Consider the following 23,838-nt stretch of genomic DNA (forward strand, 5'->3'; position numbering starts at 1 on the left):
ATCAGAAATATCTACCGGGTGTGCCAATTATGGGCAAAAAATTGAAAATTTAGTTCCATCTTGGGGAATGATTCGATTGGCGGTTTCTTCCATTTGTCTATATAGGCCGTATCAACTTTTGTTAATATGGTTTTTGCACATTATACAGGGTGTGTTGGATGAGCCGCACTAAATCAAAGATCTGTCCAAAATTTGCATGTTTCGACTTGAAATTTCACAGAGAGGTCTATGCTACAAAACCTGGCTTTCATAAGAGGTATTTAAAAAAATAACTTTTTTTGAGTTATTTTGGGCCCCTTATTTTTTTTATCGAAAACCATTCACCTGATCGGAAATATTATTAGACCATTAAACGCTAGAGAGCTGGAACTAAAACTTTTATTTTGGTGATTTTTTCGATTATGTACAGGGTGGTCCAAATTCGAGGGGCCTTTATGGCTGCATAGTTACAGCAGCATGGTTAGCCCAAACTTTGGCGATATAAAAATTTGTACTAGCGATTTCCAATTATATTTTTCAGGTATTTCGCGCACCTTGTATGATAAAAATTGCCGCCTAAACGAAATTTCTGAATTTTTTACGGTTTTTCATTTAACTAATAATGAAGCCAATTAAGGGGCCTCTTGGCTTTTAGCATTTGCAGCATAGTTAGCCCAAAACTAATATACATGTTACGGGCTCGATTTTCGAGAGAAGTCAAAAACTGAAAACCGCATCGTGATATGTCAAGTCGTTTTTGAGTTTCAGAGTGATCCTCAAAAATGTGCGATTTTAAAGGCCCTCTATAACTTTTTTAATTGTATTTTTTTGTCTTAGAGCCTTTAGTTCCCGAGATATCACACAAAGTTATATTTCTTTAGATGGGATACCCCCAATTTTTCTGAAAAATCAGTTTTATAATAAAATTTCCTGTCGAACGATGTGCCACACACCTACTTTTATTAAATAGTTGATGTTTGCAATTTTTGATATTTACCATAGTAGGCGCCGTACGCAGCCTAAGTATGTAGATCAAATTTTATTGTTTTTTTTTTGTAATACAAAATGAAGTTGGCTACGACACGAGGGGACACAGTAACCTCGCACTTTAACTTCTAGTATTCCGTTAGTTCTTTCAACTCTCTAACTCTGGCTGGTCTTCCATACGTCCAAAGCCTCGATTTTGTAAAGGATCCGTATTCTTGTAGATGACGTTTTAACTTTAAAAATATTTTTGAGCTAGGTTGCCTTCTTTCATATTATTAGAAAACTAATTAAAAAAAAATGGGGCATTCCATTTTAAAAAAATGTAACTTTGTGTTATATCTCTTGAACTAAAGGCTTTAAGACAAAATTGGTGAAATAGGTAGATTTGCCCTTAAAAAATCTTCAAAAAAGGTTTTTAATAAAAATCTCTATCTTTACAAATAAAAAAGTTATAACGGGTTTTTAGAAGCGCACATTTTTAGCTTTAGCTTTTTACTTTTAGCTTGGAAACGCTTTGACATATCACGATGCGGTTTTAAGTTTTCGACTTCTCTCGAAAGTCGAGCCCGTCACATGCATATTAGTTTTGGGCTAACTATGCTGCAAATGCTTAAAGCCATAGGGGCCCCTCGAATTTGGACCACCCTGTACAGAGTATGTCGATTGTATGCAAAGAACTAAGTCACTAAAAATTAACTTTTAAATGGCTTCATTATTAAATGAAAAACCGTAAAAAATTGAGAAATTTCGTTTAGGCAGCAATTTTTATCTTTATCATACAGGGTGCGCGAAATACCTGGAAAATATAATTGTAAATCGCTTGTACAAATTTTTATATCGCCAAAGTTTGACATGACTTTGATGTTAGGTTGAATGCACATTTGAAAGGCTCTTTATACAGCGTGCATTTTTTTTGCAAAAGTTTCATAGTGGTCAGCAGGAGCACTACAGAAAATGAAACAAAATGCACAATGCTCTTTTTTTGTCAATTCCTTGCTGTTAAACGCCCAACAAAAATTTGTAAAGACGAACGTGTCAGAGCACACGCTTAACCTCCAAGCCTGCCGCAGGGAACATTTTGATTAGGTTCAGGTATGGTCTGTTCATAGATATAAGAAAGTGACCAATTGCTTTTGAATGGGATTATCCAAGGGTGGTCATTAACATACAATGCAACAAGATTGTTACTCAAAGTTTCTGTGTTTAATACTCTTTGGTTTGGTATACTACTTAGTTTGTTTATTAGTAATCATTCTTATTTCGTCTGTAATACAGCGTGTGTTGAATCGTGTCCGAATTATGCAAAATATGTGCGAGTCTAGTGTATCTCGGGAGATGCTCCCGCCCAAATGTAGAAAACACTATTTATTCTATTGAGACTAAGGACGGTATAAACAATATTTATTTGACTCTCATTGAACGTGATACCAGCAAGCAAGCATCTTCAGAAGAAACGGCTATATTGACGAAAATTCCAACATCAACTGTATGGAAAATTGTGAATAATCCCATTTAAGCGAGGAAAAAAAAGAAGCGATGCTGACGTTTTCTCGAGTGTAGATGAAAGTGATCAAGATATAATACGATGTAAAATTTACCAGTTATAAGAGGAACAAAGCGAGTCTACATTAGATATCTTAATTAGGAAGCTTGAAAAAGATAAAACCGGTGTTAAATGTGGCAGAACTACCTTATGGAAGTGTATTCAACACAGGGGTTTTAGATTTAAAAGAATTGACAAAAGGCAAGTTTTAATGGAATCTTTTAGAATTCGGAAATGGCGACTGGAATATCTAGAAAAAATCAGGATTTACAGAGAACAACAAAGGCCAATTATTTACTTGGATGAAACCTGATTCGACACTTATGATACCCCGGAAAAGGGTTGGGTTGAGTCAACTGATAAGTGTAAAACAAACGCGCCATCAAAAAGAGGTAAAAGAATAACTATTTTGCATGTTGCCTCTAAAGATGGTTGGATCCCAAATGGACTTTCTCTGTGTGCGAAAAATATTAAAGATTCTTCTCTGGATTACCATCAACACACCACCGTTGATTTATTTGAAAGTTGGTTTAAAAACAAACTAGTTCCAAACATTCCTAATAATAGCGTCATTGTAATGGACAATGCAAGTTGTCACAGTAGACAGTTGACTTAATTTGTAATTTTATTTTATATTTAAACATAAATACATACATAAATAAATAAATATTGTTTAGTATCTTTCCTAACAAAACCCCCAATAATTAAATTCTAAGCAAAGTACGAACCTGTACCTGTAATTCGTATCAGTTAGTCACTTTCATATATCTATGAACCGACTTTAACCGAAAATAATTATCGAACTCTATTATTCTTGGTTCGAGTTTTAAGTTGCCGAAACGTGGATGTACTTACCGGTTACGCCGTTCGGAGGTGGGGAGCCTTGCTGAGGATTCTGCGGCATAAAGACGACCCCTTGCATGGCGAATTTATGATCTGAAATACAATGTGTAACGCTGAGAAATGTTTATCGTAACACCATCGAATGGTTTCGATCCCGGTTAGAAACGATATTATTTTCTCGGGTTTTATTTTATCATTATTTATTGAAAAATTTCTTGTACTATAAATATGAATTTGCTACAATACTTCCAGGAAATTTTAACGATAAGCTACAGAATTTTTGAATCTATGTGTTCTGTTGGAATTCGCTTAATTTTGAAATTGAAAGCCAATCTAATACCAAATATAAAGGTAAAGAGTCGGGTGAATTTTGTTTGGGTATTGGTAATTATTAAAATTGACACGAAAATTATTGTCAAAAACAATGTCTTTCATAACCTTAAACTTAGGTTGCTTTTTGATCACTACGCGACCGCCCTGTATGACATTAACCAAAACAGGTTGTCGAGTCTTTTGTCTGCCGTTAGAGAGCGCATTTAGAGGTTATAATATACGCCGGTCTTCTTGAACTTTAACCCGTCGCGTGTCCGCATTAATGCTCCGAAGTGGGGGGCGCTAATCTTTATCTCGCAACCCTCTGGACCCCAAGCAGATCGCACGCGACAGAGCAGGTGTTTAATAAAAGGGGCTACGTATAAGGCAGGTGGAAACAACATATGCCGTTCCTAAAGTCGGGGTAACACATCAGACAATTGATACGGATATATGTATCAATCGGTATACTCGTTTTATTTACATTTATTTACTCGAATCGCTACAGGCGGCTGGATGCGTTTATGTTGAAAATTGTTTGTTTATTCCGTTGTTGCCTAAATATTGCTAAGCACGATTTAAATCTGAGAGAGAAATAACAATTTTGTTTAAAAAAAAAATCGAAATTTTGAGGAGAAATATGTAAAAAAAATTACTACGTTATAGAACACATGTAAATGTACAGAATGGATTCCTGAATTGGTCAATGTTAATTTGTTGCCTAAAAAGAACCACTACAGTACAACAAAAACAAAAAACAACAAGGATGACGAAGTATGTAGTAAAGCAAAGAAGTAGACAAATCAATTATTGGGAAACAAACAAAAATACAAATTATAAGCAAAACCAAAAAGTTAATAAAAAAACCTTTTAGAGGCGTAAGTATATGTTAGTGCCTTACTTTAACAGAATAGGGAAGGAAAGAAAAATAAATAAAAGAAGGCTTCTTAAAACAAATGGCGTCATTAAAAATATTCAAATATAATAATCACTAATTAGCCCGATAATTAGACAAAATAGCACAAACGTATTGTTTTTTTACTGGCTTTACGTGTAAAATGGCGGGCGTAACAACAATTTCGAACGAAACGGTCGTTTTTATATAATTCTACGAGCAATATACTTTCCATATAGGTACACATACACGCTGGGCAACTATGTAAACAGAAACGCGATTATGGTTATTATTATACGTAGCGAAAAAATATCTTCTATTGCGCTATATACGCTTTCTCGAATCCGAGACGAAATCCATCAGACCGAGATGAGTGCATACATATCAGCGGCGCAGGTAGATCATTATGCTCCATAAAAAAAACAAAAGCTATACTGGTTGGAAACAATTTTTATTAGTTAAATGGTTCCTCCTCCTGCGGAACAATCTAAAAATTGTTAAATTACTACCTCTATAATGCCGAAAATACATAATCTTATGAAGCGACTATGAGAAGAGCGCATGAGCGAAATTTAAAATCTAACTTTTAAGCTGACCTTGCGGTATTCAACAAGTACTTTTTTAAAAAATTATAATTTTATGTTGTTAGAGTTCTAAAAATATAGCCAAACACAACTTTTACCATTATTTACTAAAAGAGAAAACTTAGTATTAATTTGTAAATTGTTCAAGTGATTTGGTAAGGCATTGTAACTCAGGAGTCAGAAAATAAATCGTGTTTTTCGGTTTCGCTAGATAAAATTTTAATTAAACCGAAACTTTGTTAAAGAAAAGTTTTCTTGAGTTCCTAGTATCTACAATATTTATTACCTAGGTATGAAATCCGAATCTGGCAAAATGCAAGATCAGCAACGACGATGGCGTAATTTGAATCTAATATATATTGCTCAAACAGCTGATCTGCGAGTTCGGAAATCGAAATGTTGTTAACGTGAACGGTTTTGATAGTTTATTCAGTTTGAAATGCGATGAACCGGCATAGTGTCGATAATTGCCCAACCTCAGAAAAGGAAACGACGAGGCAAATTCATTACCTTCCGTAAAACATCCAGGCTGTAGGTTAGTCAACGAACTTGGGAAACAAACGATTAACAAAAACGCTGTAGTATAAAAAAACAACTAATATCCCACAAGGAGGTTCCGTTTACGCAAAAGAAAATGTATGTTTCTTTAGATTCCGCCATATAGCGTTAAAACTACGGCGGGATGAACAGAAAGAAAATATTTACAATTATCTAGTTTAAATAAAAAATATAATGCCCAACCAAAATACCGAACTATGCACAAATCAGAAGTGCGTAAGATGTCACGTGCTTCATTAACCAATCTTCTTTATACACCAGTTTATTAAAAACTGGCTCCGCTGCGCTCGTAACTAAAGTGTACAAAACTTTTTAGCTAATATATGAAATATTATTCCAAATCCAATGACCTATTCTCATTAATGTTTAGAGAACTGAGGGAGATATTGGTGTATCTCAAATTTTGGTTCCTGCCATGGGAAGTTGTGATCCACATTTTCAATGTATACCCTTATTGTGGCATTATTTTCAGCTAAGATACATACGTGATATCGAATGTTCTTAAATGAAACACTGTGTATGTAATAATTTTCTAAGAAAAATATTAATTTATGTTTTTCGAAAACCGGGTAGATATAAATTATTTTCATTTTCATTTCATACAAAAGTTTGTAGAGGGTGTCTCATTAATATTCAACAACACTTAACTTGGATATATTAAATGGTAAGATCCTGCAGGCTTCCCCACCAGCAAACCTCTTACTTATAGGTCTTAAAAACTGAAATACTCTGTCTAATGATCTGTCTCACTGCAAATTTACATTTTATTACTCTCTCACATGAAGAAACATAGTATAATTTCAATGGTTTCCAAGGCATCTTGATTATTTCGGCAACCGGAAACAAAGTAGAGAATTGGCATAACTAACCAAAACTATGAATGCTTAATTTAAACCAACATTGATTGGCTATGCTTTTCTATTGTTGTTTTATATTTTCTATAGAAGGGCGTAGTCAATCGATATAGGTTTAAATGTTGGAAAGATCATACAATTACATACAGAGGGTCGCATATAAAAAAGTCAAAGTTTGCAGCTTTAAAAATAATGAACTTGGTTGGTAAATATTGGACACCCCGTAAATGATAACCCAGAAAATATAACCTTATGCAAAATTAATATAAACCCGTATTCATGAGCTATCCTATATAATCTGGCACGACGGGATGGCGCTAAGACCGTGCCTTGAGGCATTCCGATGTCGTCTTGTGGCACTTTCGACGTTTGAATAGCAATTTTCGCGGAAACCGGCAAAACAAACGGAAAATAGTCGTCGTATGTCGAGAGATTGTTGAGAATTTCCGCGAAAATTACCGCACCCGCGAACTTATCTGCCGTTTGATACAGATGTTCGCGGAAATATTGCCAATTATTTGATTAATGATAACGGCATCTGTAGATGCGTTTTTTTTTAATACCGACGATTTCGCCTGTGTGAAACCCCCGAATAGTTTTTTCATGACAGTTAATGCCGATCTCTTAAACTCTTTCGCAGTAAACTCCATCTATGGAATTGGAATGCAGCCAATATGGATTTTGTGAGGAAAATTTTACTTAGAATGAGACTGGTATAGTAATAGAAATTGTTCTCTTTGTCTTATATGCTTATACTAATGGCAGATAACTGTAATAAGATATTGTTTATATTATTTTTTAATTTTGATACCTATTTGGCCTTTTTGGGAGTAAAGCGTTGTTAACGAGTACTTTGTGAAATCATTCCAATCGCTCATTCTTCTTTGAACTAATTGATTATGATATATGTATTTTAATGGTGACAATCTTGTGTGTGTACAGTATTTAGGGGGGCTTAAGCTTTTTATTATTTTTTATGTTTTTTAACCATTAAGTCGACTTATTTGACTAACTTTAACTAAATTTACCCAAATTTTGGTGAAGCTTATAAATTTTTTTTTTGGTTGGTTTTGATTAGAAAAAAAAAGGTTAATTTTTGAGGTGGGCCTTCATGCCCCAGGGGGCCGCCTTGCCTCACCCTCCGATACTAATAATTTCGTACTGCTGCTAATTAAAATTTTTTAAAAGAATAAATTCTTGTGTTGCATAATGGCTGAGCTGGACATTCGACATCCAAAAGATCTAACATACAATATGGTAAATACCTTTTTTCCGATTTCGTCGAAATTGAATTTTGCTTTAACTAGGGAGGTGCCTTAACAATATAGTATAATCAAAGAGATTCCTGATCCTTTTTGCAATTTTTGTTATTTACTTTGAATAAGCCAATGAAAATACAATTGTTTCACTTTTAAGTTCCAATACCTACTTCATAATTGCAAGTTTCAAAATAAAAAATAAATCAGTATTTTGTTGTTAGTATTTCATGTTTTTTTTTACATAATACATAATGCTGTTATCTGATAAATGAATTTCTCAAAACGTTAGAAATACTTGTATGCGCACGTATAAGTCTTATTTTATTTAAAGGAAATATCGTTTTTATTACGAAATAATTATGTGTAACTAATTACTGTAAGAATAAATGGGTATATAAAAGGACAAGAGAAATACAATAATTACTATCACTAGCAGTCTATTTCTATAGTAAAATTTGCCTCATTTTTCTATCAGGCCGTCCCGATCCAATTTAAATCGAGTTCACTGCTGTTTCGTTTCTGACACACAGAGTGTTAAATTTTCAAGAAGAAAATTGTTTTTTTTTATAATTGAAATATTTCTGTAGTTTTTTAAATTTAATTAATTTTAATTAATTAACTAAAACATTTTTTAAGTACGGTGAAAATATTTTTAAAGCTGCGTTGATAAGAAATTTACCAAAAACTATAGATCAAATTTACCCCAAATCTGATGGGCCTGGGTGGCGTATAATATAGTGATATATACTTTGTTTAAAAAATATAAGCATGTTTTGATTTGAAATATAATTCTGTCTCGCTCTCAGAGTCGCTATTAAGATTAATTACAATGGTTTCTATGATGTTTTGTATGCAAATGTAAGAATCTTATATTTTGCAGCGCATTTTTCCAGATCTCAACAGGTATATTATTAATTACATTTCTAATTAAATTTATGCTCTGATACTTGATTGTACTTGTAGCCACAAATGTTTACTGGAATCAACCCATCCTTAAGAAGAAAATTGTTTTTTTTTAATAATTGAAATATTATTTTTTAAATTTAATTAATTTTAATTAATTAACTAAAACATTTTTTAAGTACGGTGAAAATATTTTTAAAGCTGCGTTGATAAGAAATTTACCAATAACTATAGATCAAATTTACCCCAAATCTGATGGGCCTGGGTGGCGTATAATATAGTGATATATACTTTATTTCAAAAATATAAGCATGTTTTGATTTGAAATATAATTCTGTCTCGCTTGGGTATATAAAAGGACAAGAGAAATACAACAATTACTATCACTAGCAGTCTATTTCTATAGTAAAATTTGCCTCATTTTTCTATCAGGCCATGTGTATCGAATCAAATTTCATCAAGGTAAATTATAGACCTGTTATCGGATGTATGATCTCTGACATTCCATTACCATTTATTTTTTGTCTATTTTGCGGCATTTAAATCCTATTTTGTAAAAATATCTATCATCTTCTTCTACCTTCCTATTCACTTTATCCAAAGGTTTTAAACCGTTAATAGTATCCTTTATCGAGGATACTGGCGGGTTTGTAAGTATTTATGATTCTTATCAAACTTCTTGCTTAATGAATTCACTACTGATTAAACATCTAATAGCAATTGATCTCGTCGGATATAACGGAAACATGGGTGATATATCATGATTACATGATTACCATGTTTGACTAAAAATCTAGAATCATCTTAAAGCGAAGTATGAGGGCGGATGTAAACACCAGAAGAAAATTAAAAAATAAAAATTATTCCGGACCTCTTGTCTCCCATGAGCAAAGCAATTTGACAGTCGAGCTGCTAGTCAATATCCGAATATAACCGGCGGCCTATTCAACACTTCCCCTCGCACCTACCAACCACTCAAATGCCAAAAAGTCTTATTACGCCTTATTAGGAGCGTGAAAATACATCAGATGCTCTTTTTCGCATGGGCCTTTTCATCGCCCTCGCGCAGTCGAAAGTCAATAAGTATCCGGCGTGAAAGCAAACCCCCTAACTCCCCCATCGTTAACAATCTGTACCAACGGGCCTTTTGTACGGGTCGGGAACCGACGTGATCTCATCAAAAATCGGCCCCATTCATCATTTAGATTGGTTTGCTACCGCGCGAGCTGTTTAATTCCCGCACAATAGGAACGGGACGTCACTACGTTATTTAAAACGCTCTTGCAATATATATTTACTTTTTTGACTTAACAATTCTTCTGTCAAAACTCACTTTCCACGATCACCTCAAGCTTTTGATGAAGATAGTCGCAAACCAATGAAGATAAACAGCGCTCCTTGACAAATGTGTGATTTGTCTCAAAGCAGTCGTGGCAAGTATCGAAATAAATTGTCGACTTCAATAATAACAGCTGACCAGTCGATATTGTAAGACATAGACGACTGCTCAATCCTCTACTTTCCATTTCAGATTATCCAAAGTAGAACCAACCTGGTTTTAATAGAGTGGATATATTTTCATTCTCATCATATCTTATTTACTACATTCCATGGATTGACAATCACTATGTATTTTGCTTATACTCAACAAGTCACGCGTAATAGCGTTTTTGTAAGGATGTAGTTTTCTTTTAAAGTTTCCTCTATTCCTACTTATTAAATATTCATACAGAAGTTTCACAATATGTTTTGGATCTAATGACAAGCGATTTCGACGCTACATTGGTATAAATAACAGTAAATACTCGTAAGAAGCTTTTTTCGAAACTTAAACTTTTTTGGAGAAGGTACGTCAAAACCCAAAAGAGTATATATACTAATTATGAATATGATGAATCGAACTTGCTGACGTTCCGCCAATCAGTTCATAAGCTCTGAAGAAGCCAACAGGATGATTGACGCAACATCAGCAAGCTCGATTCATCAACAACCGATGCAACAGAAATACAGAAAATTTATAAATAGTATTACAGTAACCTCTGGCACTGTCTTAGAATAATTAACTAAAAGGATATACTTGGAAATACACTTTCTACAGTTTCTACTGCATGAAACGCTACTCTACCCCTTAAAATTGATCTAAAAGTTTAGCTTGTGTTGAGTTTACTTTATATAGTGGTGAAACTCGCTTGATTGGGGACCATAAAGATTAATATACAAATCATGTGTCATGGTAACGTAGGAAAATGAACCTTTGTAGAAAAAATAGTTTTCCATGTCCGGTTTTATTAATTTTAAAAAGCGAGAGCCATTGCTTGCGAAATTTCGTAATACTGAACTTAGGAGAAAAAAAAGTGCTAAAAATATGAGGCGTTTAATCAAACAGATGCTCAATATTAGCTGTACTGGCAAGAGAGTATTTTTGTCTCCACTATTTTCTATATTTCTTCCACGAAATGGTAATTATACCCACTACCGGTAAAGATAGGAACTGCTGCTTTTGGGAAAGGGAATAGTATATACTGGGCGCGGGCAAAAATGAACAAATGAAATTTAGTGCGTTTTGTGGATCGCTTTGATAGACTTTGATTATGCGACGAGCATACTGCAGTGTCGATGGCTGTATTACAAAACGATATAGCGGTTTATAGTTCTTTTAGTACTTTCAGAAGACTTGGGTATGAAAAAAATAGTTTAGTTCAGTATGTATGACAGGAACAAAAGTCTCACATCTATAGTCCTATATTCGGTTGGATTAGTGAAGAACACCACAACATGGCAAAAATGTGGGGCACATATTAAATCAAGATTTAGAAATTTGTACAGCAATCAAACTATATTAGATCGTTTATACTATTTAACATTCTTTTAAAAATAACTACAAATTTTAACAACTACCATTAAAGTTGAAAGATGTAACAAAAGTATTTTATGATAACATGTAGGACTGTACATCAGAATTTTTTTGTATCCGTTTTTTTGAAAGGGTTTACTGCTACTAGCCCAATTCATTAATGAATTAATTCTAATTAATCATCCCGAATTAACCTCTCCCCTCTCCCTTATTACGATTTTTACCACAGAGTCGCGCGAATGTGCAAATAACCCCCTTCAAATAAATAAATAAATAAACGGCCGGTGTCCTTGTAAAATGGGGTGGGAGTACTAGCGAGAACACGTAACCGTTGAACGGCGAAGGGGCGGGGGCGCGCGGGGCGTTTTTTTCCCATCATGATCACGACGTGACAAGATAAACGCACCCCTCGATTTCCAGTCTGCAGTCGCCGCCAGTGTTTACGTTCGAGTTACCATGGCAACCGCTATATCACGCGGTAATGGGACCCCGATTGTCAGATCATTATTTCCGGTTTTGGTTTTGGCTGCATGACGGGGGTGGCAGTTTACGATTTAATCGGCGCGCGGTGAGGGGAGGGTATTCGGACGTAGGTGGAGGGTGCGGCGGGGCCATACAGATAGTAGATAAGCTATGATATTTTTGAAGAGATGGAAATGATCTTTTTCTACTCCCGCCTGTAAAATACCCAATTACGCACCGATCTAGCGTGCGGAAAGCGTCGCTTTACGACGTCAGTTTCGTTTCCCACGAATCCGAGCCACTTCGGACATTTCCGAGATTTTGCCCCACCGGTTTGGAAGCAATCGGATTTTTTCGGAGACATTTCCCACGCTTTGAATTTTGACGTTTGTCAATTCTGACAATCATGCCAGTGAATGTATTCGTGTTTTGCGAAAATGTACCCAAAAACTAACGGTCGTAGAAAAAGTATAGTATGCAACACGTTCGGTAAACTTTTTAACTCACTCGTTTATTAAACACTCGCTCCGCTTGTGTCAAATAAACTCGTGAGTCACATGTCGTTTACCGCACTTGTTGCATAATATACTATTGGTGCATGCCTCCACTCAGTAAAAATTAATTACGCACTAAGGAACTATAATCAACCCTTTTCAAAGTACATATAACTGGACGGTATATAGCACTCGTAGCAACGGTTATGCAGTGTTCTTTAAACACTGTGAATAATTAATTTATACTATAATGGAGTGTTGATAGAGATGTTGGTTCTTGAACGCCGCTATATTAAATAGTCCATAAAAAAATTCCTATGTTATTCCCAATATAGACATGGCCTACATATAATTGTTTGATTATTCTGATTGTTTGAATTTTTACAGAGTTTGGTTTTAAAATAAAGTTCGCCGGCGTTACATTGGACACTATATATGGCGCTCATCTATAAAATAATAATATTTTTTTTATTTACTCAATGCAATGCAAAAACTGACATGAAAATAACGAAGTTAGAAATGAACAATTAATTTGGTTATACTTTTTGTAACACTTCTTTCTGGAGTCCTCCTACGTCGGTTTTTGTTGACTTAACTTTTGAATCAACAAAAACCGACGCAGAAGGAATGCTGAAGTTTTATAAAATGAATAATAGTAGCCTGTAGAAGTTTTGTTGAAAAATTAATTCATTTGGTTAATACGGAAATTTTATTGTGCATAGCTTTCTGTAGATTTATTTAATGAAAATGGGTTTCTTTTCTGGTACGGTGTGTCCCTTATTAATAAAGATAACGTCTTTGTTGACGCAACAGGAATGTCAAAGTTATCTTGGATTTTGAAAATGTTGTATTTTTGACCTGCCTTTGTAGCTGGGTTAACTTAATAGGGTTTGTTACGTAGGACGTCTAAAACTTTCAAATTTTGATATATACGCTAAATTTGTTTTTTTTGTAAATAAAAAATGTATAGAAATATGGAAAATTCAGATTTTCTTAATATAAATTACATAATTTATTCCGAATAATTACTTACCCTTTATATCTTCAATTCTTCATAATTATCATTTTTTGAAGATAAATTAATAATTACGAAATGTCATGACTCTTTGACAACGCACATTAGAAAAAGAGGGACTTTTATTCCCTTAGCTTACTCAAAAAAAAAAAATAAATAAAGATATGTACTTTATATTTAAATGTGTTCGATTCAGATTTTGATTAAATATCAAGAAGTTCCAAACTTTTTAAAAAGGAGCTGCGAGTATAAATTTTCAAATAAAGAAATGCCCAACAAAAGAAACTCATACTTTTGGATCACAGCAACCCCCACTTTGTTTGTTATATAAATTGTGGTTTGAATAGGAATAAGCCACGTCAATATAACATAAAATTTCTTAATAAATTGTTTGATAAATATTATCTAAGTCAAAATATATCCATTCTAGTTTCTCGCCACAAAACGGTTCAAAACAAAATTATTATCCATTTTTCATTACAAATTTTAGATGCGTTTTATTGCCACAATAAAATTCAATGCAAAATTTTGTATGAGACAGATTGAAAAAAGAAAATTTTCTTACAGAAATGTTGTAAATTTTTTCGTCGTAAATTTTTTATAATGTATCTTTATCAATTTTCTTCTAATAGGCCACCGAGTTTGGGGAACCCTGTATAGATACGGGCAAACTTTAACAGCGTGCTCGGTAGATAAAAATAAGTAAAAAAGGTCATATAATCTTATGTCCTAAAATGATTTATCTTTTTTTTGTTTCAATAAAAATCTCAAAAAATACGTTTATAGCAAAAAATTTATTTTGTCAGCCAGTGGGGTTCGTGAGAGTCTTTTAATTAATTCAAATAATAAATTTGTAAGCACAAAAAAAAAATTCTCAAAAACGGTTCGTTTTAGCGAAAAGATTGAAGAGGCCAGTTTTGTTTAGAATTGACCAACTATTGGCGCACCACTTTTTTGTTATTCAAATTAATTAAACCTTTCTCACGAACGTCAAAGGTTACACAAAGTCAAGTTTATATATGCTATAAATTGGTTTTTATGTTGCAAGAATTCCTACCAAGTTTAAAAGCAAATTCTACAAGAGATCTTTTAACAACAGGAATGATCAATTTTGAAGACATAACTTTATATGAACTTTTTAACTTATTTTTATCTGCTGAATATGTTGTTAAAGTATCTCTATTCAAATTCGGAGCACCCAGTATTAAGCAATAACAATATGAGCAAATATCCCAGAATTGGATATCGTCAGTGCTGGTTTCTCTTGCGACGACAAAACAAATTTCGACCCGCTTGCTTTTGCGTAATTACTGTTATTAATTCGATTCTTAGACGCGCGCAGATATCTCCGGCCCATTATTTTTTTTAATAGATCCATTAAGAGCGTTATTAACGTCGCACTTAAACAAATTTTACATAGATCGTCAATTAAGCGCGACATCTTGCCGTTTGCACTCGTCTGATAATGATATTGGGAGAACACCTTGAATGCGTGACAAAGTGCCGTAGGTAGTAGTTTTTTTTCTTCTGTTTGCGGGATCTAGAAGCCGTTACGTCGTCTGGTTGGCTTATACGATAATTTTTTTTAAACAACGCGTTGGCCATTGGTCGGAACATGGAGAGCGAAATAATATGGCGTCACATATATCGCTGATGTACTCGAAAACGTACGGGGTGGCGTACGTTTATTATGAAAAAAACAAACACAAAAAGTTGCGTGAATACATCTAAAATATTATACTTCAATATATTCAAGGTGTTTGTATTTTCGTGGATAAAAAACAACTTCCTTATTTTAAATTAAGCGCCCTCTATATTAACGTATTTCGGCAGGTTTAAATATTTCTATAGATTTGAAACTAGATAGATTGAAAACTGATAAAAATAATAATAAAAAAATTGAAGCATCTTATTTTTATTTTTATTATTATTTGTCAAATTTCACATATAAAAAAATGGCAACTTTGTATAAAGTTTATTATTTTAAGAAGTTGTAGATATATTGTAAAAATGCTAAACGGCTATTGGTATGGCAGAAAAAAAACAAAAGAGCACTAAAGAAATGTCGCCTACTACTTACTGTCGTTTGCTTGACAGTAATGTCAAAAAATGGAACAAATTTGACATTTGACAAGCCCCCATGAAACACCTTTCTAAATAAAAAATAGAAAAATAAGAATGTAAATAAAAAAAATTTTCAAATATCTTTTTTTATTTTTTATTAACTTTAGTATTTTCTCTTATAATAATTTTTTTTTAGAAAAGCATGACATAGATTTTTTGTTATTAACATAACCATAACAATAAAAAATGATTAAGTTATCTGGCATAATACTATCAATGTAAATGTAAATAATCAAATTTAATAGAATATTATAAGTAATACTACTGCAAAATTTAGCACGTCTGCTTGAAAACAGAAGAGTTATTGAGATTAATCGCGCTCATCGTAATTATTAACGTAATTTTCTACACGTAAGTTGCTTGCAGTAATTAAATAGTATGTTGTTTTACGATTTTTTAAATTAAGCAGATTCTATAAAGTAGCGGTGACTATTTACAGCAGGCAATAAACAGAAGGCACTTAAATATGATAATTAAATAATAATACCCATCTATAAAGTAATAAAAATGTATGCATGATAATGACAGTTTTTTTTTTGAAAATACCTTACAATCGCAAAATTTAAAAATCTCTAGTAATAATTAAGTATTATACACTATTTTTTTATTATTTAAATAATGTTAATCTTTGAAAAATTCATTATTCATCAAACTCAAAGAAATTAAATGAAAGAAAGCAATATTATACAATGTAATGTTTCCAATGGAATTAAACTTGCCACGACTTTAAATTAATAATATCAGTACATGTAAGAAAGAAATAAAAACCGACATTTTAAATTCTTTAATATACATTAAATATAGGAAAAAAGAACTAACTAATATCGAAATATTTACATACGTACATAAAATGTTATGTTTCTTAGATCATAATAAGTTTTAATGCATCTAAATGCATGGCTGCAGAATTTGGTGCGGTTTTTGTTCTTGTATTGTGTTAATGTTGAGTAAATATAAAAGGATTTAAATATGACGTCACTTAACATAAAAATTCTATACTTGCCTGAACAACTTCAAATAAAAATAACCAAATAGTGAAGACACAAAAGTTCATTTAAAATGGAGGTATTGCGAAAGAGTAATATTTATATAAGTTTTAAAATAAGTTTAATAGTTTTGATTAGTTATCAACGAAACTTAGTAACTGCCATCAAATGTTTCCATTCATTTAGCCACCCATAAATGAAAGGAAGAAGAAATAACAAAACCTTTTTTTCGAGCTTCTTGGATAACTTGTTCATCAATAAACATTCATTAATCGTAAATGATACCATTGATAATATAATAACACGTACAAAGAAAGCGGATTCAACGGGACAAAGAGAAAACGAAACATCGGGTGGGTGTGCCCTTATTCGATTTCTCGGCGGGATCTCTCTCTCGAGAGCAAAGCCCCGGCACCCAAAATGGCGGCCGGCTGGCGGCTGGCGCCCACTGGCTGCACTCTGTCGCCGTATCGATCAGCACGCTGAATCTGCCACCTGGGGGGGTCACCATGGAGATGCTTTACTTCACATCGCGCGGACACCTGCTCCCACACCCCCCGCGACAACGCAACCCCCTCCCCCCAAACCCCAACCTTCTCCTGACCTTTTTTTTGTGTGTGTTTGGTGGAGGCAATGGGGACGCCGTTTCACAACACACTCGCCCCACCAATTGCCGCAGTCCCTTGTGGCCCTTTTTTTTTCTTCTGGGAAACAAGAAGTAAAGTAAGCGGAGATAGCGAGTCAGCTCCGTATGTTATTCGGATTTCCACATCTAATTGCGTATACATCATACAATATAACATTTCCAAAATTGATACAGTATTGAAAAGATACTTATAGATTTCTATAGACTCTCGGATTTTTCGTTGGTAGAAGAACGGATTACATGCAAGAATTTTAGTTTTATCGCATAAAATTTTATGTCCGGTTTCATGAGTGTGTTCGGCAACAGCTGATGAGTTTATTTGTCTTAGTCGTAAGGCTCTTTCATGTTCTTTGAGTCTAGTTGATATTTTTCGTCCGGTCTCTTAAATGTATTTTTTGCCGCATATGCATGGAATGCTGTAAAGTCCTGGCATCTCAAATGGAATTTTGTCTTTGACGGACCGAAGATATTAAGAATTTTTTGGACAAGTGGTAAATCTGGTTTTGACGTTATACTTGCACAAGATGAGGAACACCAGAGAAGTGAGGAACTAAAACGGAAACATATAACGTAACATAACGCACATACAATAAGCTTAAATATTTATGTAAGAGGGGGTTATGGTAACTATTTTTCATATTTCAATTTGAAAAGGATCTAAGTCTACTATTTACAAAACTTCTAGATTCATCTCATGTTGTTGTTGAGTCGAACTCATAATAAAATTTATGTCTGGTTTCATGATTATGTTCGGCAACTGCTGTTGAGTATATTTGTCTTAAGGATCTTTCGTGTTCTCCAATGTATTCCTTGTCGCAAATGCATGGAATGCTGTAAACTCCCTTGCATCTCAAATGTGGTAAATCTGGTTTTGGTTCTTAAGAACTTTTGATATGTGGTCAGAGATGTTTTGAATGTAAGGAAGGACCACAGAGGTAAGTGTAGGATTGCTTTCGGCCTCATTGTTATTGGAAGGTTGTGGTGAAGTGTATTTTTTGATAGAACGCTTAGTATCTTTAATGTAAAGTTTTTAGAGAGAAGAGCAGAGGTAAGGTATTTTAATTCTGGGTAGATGAAAGGTGTCGAGAGCTTTTTTTCTCAAAGGCTTCCATAAGTATATTTGCGATGACAGTTTCAGTCAAGTTCTGAAGAAGCCAACAGGATGATGGGCGAAACGTCCGCAAGTTCGACTCCGCAAAACCGACACAGGAGGAATCCAGAAGTTTTGAAAAAAGAATTATAATCTCAATTTTCTTTTTTACGTAATACTTTATGATTTGAAAATTATACAATATTAAGAAATATTATGGTCGAATCTTAAAAAAATAAACAAGAATAAATACCAGTATGGTAACATCTTTTTAAAATTTTATAGTTACTAACCAAAACTAAATTTTCTGTCTTCGTTTAGGTTATAAGAAATGAGATAATTTTCTGGAGGATTCATCAATTACTATATCCAAAAACGCGCTCTAGCGGCATCTCTAAGCATGGGAAATGTCAAGTTTATACGGGTTCGATGTTTTAAGTTTTTTTCAATAAGACGATGCAAATGCAAAATTCGGTCAGTCGTTTAGAAGTTGCTTATTTCAAATTTATCACTTAAAAAAAAATAAGTTAATCTGAATCGACATATGAAAAAGTGCTTAAACAAAAATCATTCGAGTAAACCTTAGCCATGAAAGTCATATATTTTTTGATACTTTTACGTACGGATTTCAAAGATTTTAAAGATTGTTCCGTTGACTATAGTTTCCGAGATACAGCACTTTATTCCGATCTCGGTAGTGTTGGGACTGGTCGATTGACCACTTCTTAATCGACCGGTCAATTGATCGACAATTGACAAAATGTTTTGAATAACAATTGTAGAGTGTTATCTATCATTATTTAATAAAAACAAGTATTTTATAATCAATTATTATGGGCATGCGATGTCCAATTTACCTATAACCCTCTTCAAGGAATATCCGAATTCGATGCTTAGCAATTCGGGGAATCCCAATAAAAATATCCACTCCATTGAGTTCTCAGAACAACGCGATGACGATAATTATAAATTTCATTGCATTTTTTAAATTATTTCGGTCCATTGACACAAAAAAATTGACCTGTCAGTTCCACAACTCCAGATCTCGGTGTCTGGAGCTCAATTTTCATTAAAATAATAATGAATGTTTCCGTTTCAGAGTTAGTTAGTTAGTGTCAGGTTGTTTTGGAAAATGTGCATTTTTAAAAAGTCGCTGGGAAACTCTGTATATTTTTGTATCATTGAAAAGAACTTAAAATTATCAAAAATATAGCATGCTTTGGACAGTGCAACTGTAATACAGAAAACGAATGCGTACTAGGAGTAGAGAAATTGTGTTTTTGGTGATAAACCCGGCCTTTTAACTTTTAAAATAAATTTCAAAGAATCAACAACTTTTTCTAAATTATTGGTCGTTATTTCTTCATGTTGATTCTGTAGAATTATATTTTAAGGCTCCTAAAACCACCATTTTTTGTAACTCATATATCTTTTGACAGTTTCTTCTTAAACTGACTACTGTTAAGGTTGTGGCCTCAATGTATTTAAGAAGTTGTTGCATATATGTAGTACAAATTGCTTGCTGTCTCTCCTTTCTTCTCGGATTTCAAAAAACCAACTATAAAATCCGATTTTTTTACAACCAAATTCACAATTACCAATACGCATTTGTTTATTATGGGTATTATACTTGTTCGAAATGGAAAAAATTTTTTTGGAAATGTAATTTCAAGTACCTACTTTTCAATGATTTAAAAAAGTAGGAATCAATTTTTCAGTTGAGTTGAGTTAAAATTGTCCCCTATATAGATATATCGTCGAGAAATGTCGACCTTTGAAAAAATTGATGTTGCTGTCATTTCAAACCATATTTCGTATATGATTGGTGATCTAAAAGGCGGCGATTGCTGATCGGTGATTCCCGCTTGCGCGATGAATACCTAAAATACATACCGCCCGAATGTGATCAAATTACTAGCGAGAAAGCGTTTAGAGAAAAAGTACCGTACGCAACGCACGCTGAATAATTTATGGTTATTTCTATTAATTTCGCATAGTAATGAACCGGTTCGTGACGCGTTAGAGGTAGCCATAGCGCTTATCTTGAAGCAATGGCCACGCGGCGGCATTACTAAGAACAGGACCCGTTTAAATCGATAGGAATTACTACGGAGAAGCTCGTCTCAGCTATAAACGATCGATCGCCTAATCGTTGCGGGAAATAAGAGAAAAGAAAAATTCGCGAACATTAACTGGGATATAAGAAAATGGACGTTCACAAACAATAATTTGCCAGGACAAAGATTGGCGAATGGCGAACTGACGACAACACTATTCAATGACGAACATCAATAAAGGGGAAATGTTGACAAGCGTCACGGCAAATCTCAAAACATACTAAGCTTAATTTAATATTATTGCTCGAACTTTATATAGAATTAAAATGTTGTCCGTTCAAATTCGTGCTCTTGATGCATTCAAGCATTCAAAATTAAGGCATACAATGCGGCAATGCGGGGGGCTAGAAGCAGAGACGCGATTAATTTGAGCTTTTTAAATTTTTCAATTATATCAAAGTGTTATGACAAATATTGCATCCCTGTTATTATTTGTATGCATAGGTATAGGCGTGCATTATGCACGGTATTAGTATTTGGTGGTTACACTCGAACCACTTTTTGATTTAAGTTACATAAAATAATATGTAATCTCAATATTTGTATTAAATTTTTACTAACTCAAATATAACTAAAAATAACTATAACTAGTCAAAAACAGCTAAAACTATCTGAATATTTGCTATGTACATATGAATGGAAGTATAGGGATAGTCATTTTGTCACACGACATATATTGATGTACTTCATTCATTTGTTTTAGGAGCTTCGTGTTCCGTATACTACTCCTATGCTTTATTTTTAACAAGGACATACAATTTAATTCGCATAACAAAAGTGTAAGAAAAGCTTAATAAATATTGTTGCCGCCAATTTTAACAGAATCGCCTACAGAAAAAAAAAACTAGCAGTGCTGAGTATATAATATAAATAAATATATTAAAAGAATATATTAATTTTAAAAAAGAGTATCTCCAACTTGGTTTTTGAAAAATTGTCTTTGACAATTTTGCTTTTAAAATCGCCAATTGAACGATTTGGAGGTTATGAAATCTCTAAAAATCATTTATTTTGTCGGTTTATTGAAAATAATTAAAAGTATTATGTGTATCTGGATTGTCGAAAGACCCAGTTAACTTTTTACCCTAACATTTAAATTAGTGTTAGTGTTCATTTCATGCTTGCGTGAATCCATCATATCAACCGATTAATTTCCGCGGAAATGTAAAAATCGAAAAAATAATTGAAAAAGTTCTTGCGACACTAACCAAAAAATTCAATGTTTGTTTATTTATTGACGGGATTATCGTGTTAATGTAAAAATTTGTACAAAATATTACAATATTCCTAAGGTTAGCCAGTGCTATTAATTATAATAATTACTAAACTGCAACCAAGAGACAAAACGGTGAACTGAGGTGGCTTTTACTTGATGAAAATCCATTTATCAAAATAAATAAGAACTAAAAGTTCCGATTTTCACGAAATTATATATTATGACGTGACAATTGTTTCGACAACACCGTGTCGACATTTGATAAAGACACGGTGATGTCGAAACAATTGTCATGTAAAAAAATATATAATTTCGTGAAAATCTGTACTTTTAGTTCTTACTTATTTAGACGAAACGTTCTTGAACTTATAGCATATCAGGCCTGTTGATTAAAGAAAGAAACTTGAGATCCCGATATGTAAGGGAATTCAGTCCAAACTCAGTCCTTGTCGAAATAATAAAATAATAAATTATTTAGTCTAATTCTGTTTAGACCGCGATCTTTATTTGCTCTAGTTACAATATGTAGTTTCATATAGTTATAGTCCATAGTTTTAGCTAACCACACCAAAAAATCCCATAGTCGATGTCATATCCCTAATAAGTTGATTTTATATATAAAAAAACATAATAAAAGTTCCGCAAAAACCAGCGAAAGAACCCGTATTGTAAACACATTTTCATTTAAAAAAAACAAGCAAAAATTCATATTGAAAATGAAGGACTTGCCAAGTTAGGCAACTTAAAATCATTTTGGCCGAAATTTTGGAACTTATAAATACGCGTTATCCTTTTTTCTGCGCTCATCAATGGACGACAAAAAGAGTTAAAAAACGAATTTCAAGCGATTGTTTTGGCAAATTCTCAGAAATCTCAAAAAATATTAATTTAAGTAAAATACTTGGAACGCAAAGTTTCCAGGGAATCAGGGTTATGAAGATAGGGTATGAGTCAATTTTGTGACTTTTAGATGAACTTAATATATTTTACTAGCGAAGGGACGACAAAAAGTATTTTAAACATATTCTTTTCTCAAGATTTAGGTAAGAACTCTCGCCACTTTCGTATTACGGCCGCTTTGACAACTCTCGCCGTTTTTTGCGAGGAGCTCGGGAAAGCCGGATCGATCGAGAACGCAGACGAAAGACACAAACCACCATTAAAACCGACTTACCTCAGGAACTCGAAAAGATAATCCATACTGGCCGATCGAAAACACCGAAAACCAACCGATACCGGCGCGAACAACCAATATAAAAAGACAGACCGACGAGCAAAAAAAAAATAAATAAATAGTCAGAAATCGCGCGGACCACGCGACACCACGCCACTGGACGATCTCGCACCTCGTCGATCCCGTCGTGTTCTGTCTCGACTGACGTGCAGCGTCTTGGAGTGCTCGTGCAGCGTCCTCAGCGAGAAGCGGCAAGCGGAATACGGTCACGAATTCGGAAGATCGACTCTTCTGAGGTGGCGGACGAAGCGCGATTGGCCGATCGTCCGGTGGAAGGGGTACAGGTGAGCGCAGGTGAGAGAAACGAACGGCAGGTGGGTGGACGGGAGCGAGATCGCTAGACGCGTATGGGTAATATGCGGGCAGCAGATATACATATAGACGTATAAAGGGTCTCGGCGCTCTCTGGATAAGCGGGTATACAGGGTGGTTCGAACCGGTCGAAAGGCGATCTTAACTTGGTACTGTCAGACAAAAAACACTACAGAATCAAAATACTTCCCACGCCCTGAATTTTGAAGTTTTTCAATTCTGACGGTCATGTCAGTAAATGTTGTTTTGTGAAAATGTACCCAAAAACTAACTGTCGTAGAAAAAGTATAATATGCAACACGTTCGGTAAACTTTTCAAGTCACTCGTTTACTAAACACTCGCTCCGCTCGTGAGTCAAATGCCGTTTACCGCACTTGTTGCATAATTTACTATTACCGCAAGGTTTGAATTTTGACGTTTGTTAATGCTGATGGTCATGTCAGTAAATGTATTCCTATTGTTTTGCAATAATGTACCCAAAAACTAATACACAGAAAAATGTTATTCAATATATCAAACAATTTAGATACTACGTGTTATAAGCTACAATTAAAATCTAGTCGGTAAGTA

At 33.8% G+C, this 23,838-nt stretch overlaps 1 protein-coding gene across 1 annotated transcript in view; it reads right to left on the reverse strand.

Annotated features, from left to right (window-relative positions):
* The window catches only part of LOC132705180 (ras-responsive element-binding protein 1-like), a 33,009-nt gene extending 9,840 nt beyond the window's left edge, over window positions 1–23,169 (reverse strand). The window contains exons 1-2 of the mRNA XM_060675626.1: window positions 22,896–23,169; window positions 3,365–3,445 (exon numbers count right to left, since the gene is read on the reverse strand). Of these exons, the coding sequence (XP_060531609.1) occupies window positions 3,365–3,431 (67 nt within the window). The 5' untranslated portion in view covers window positions 3,432–3,445; window positions 22,896–23,169. The remainder of the gene's footprint in view (window positions 1–3,364; window positions 3,446–22,895) is intronic.
* Window positions 23,170–23,838: the final 669 nt, after the last annotated feature.

The sequence above is a fragment of the Cylas formicarius genome, unplaced genomic scaffold (genome assembly GCF_029955315.1).
Source record: "Cylas formicarius isolate icCylForm1 unplaced genomic scaffold, icCylForm1.1 PGA_scaffold_10__41_contigs__length_53128322, whole genome shotgun sequence".
In the NCBI taxonomy this organism is placed as follows: Eukaryota; Metazoa; Arthropoda; class Insecta; order Coleoptera; family Brentidae; genus Cylas; species Cylas formicarius.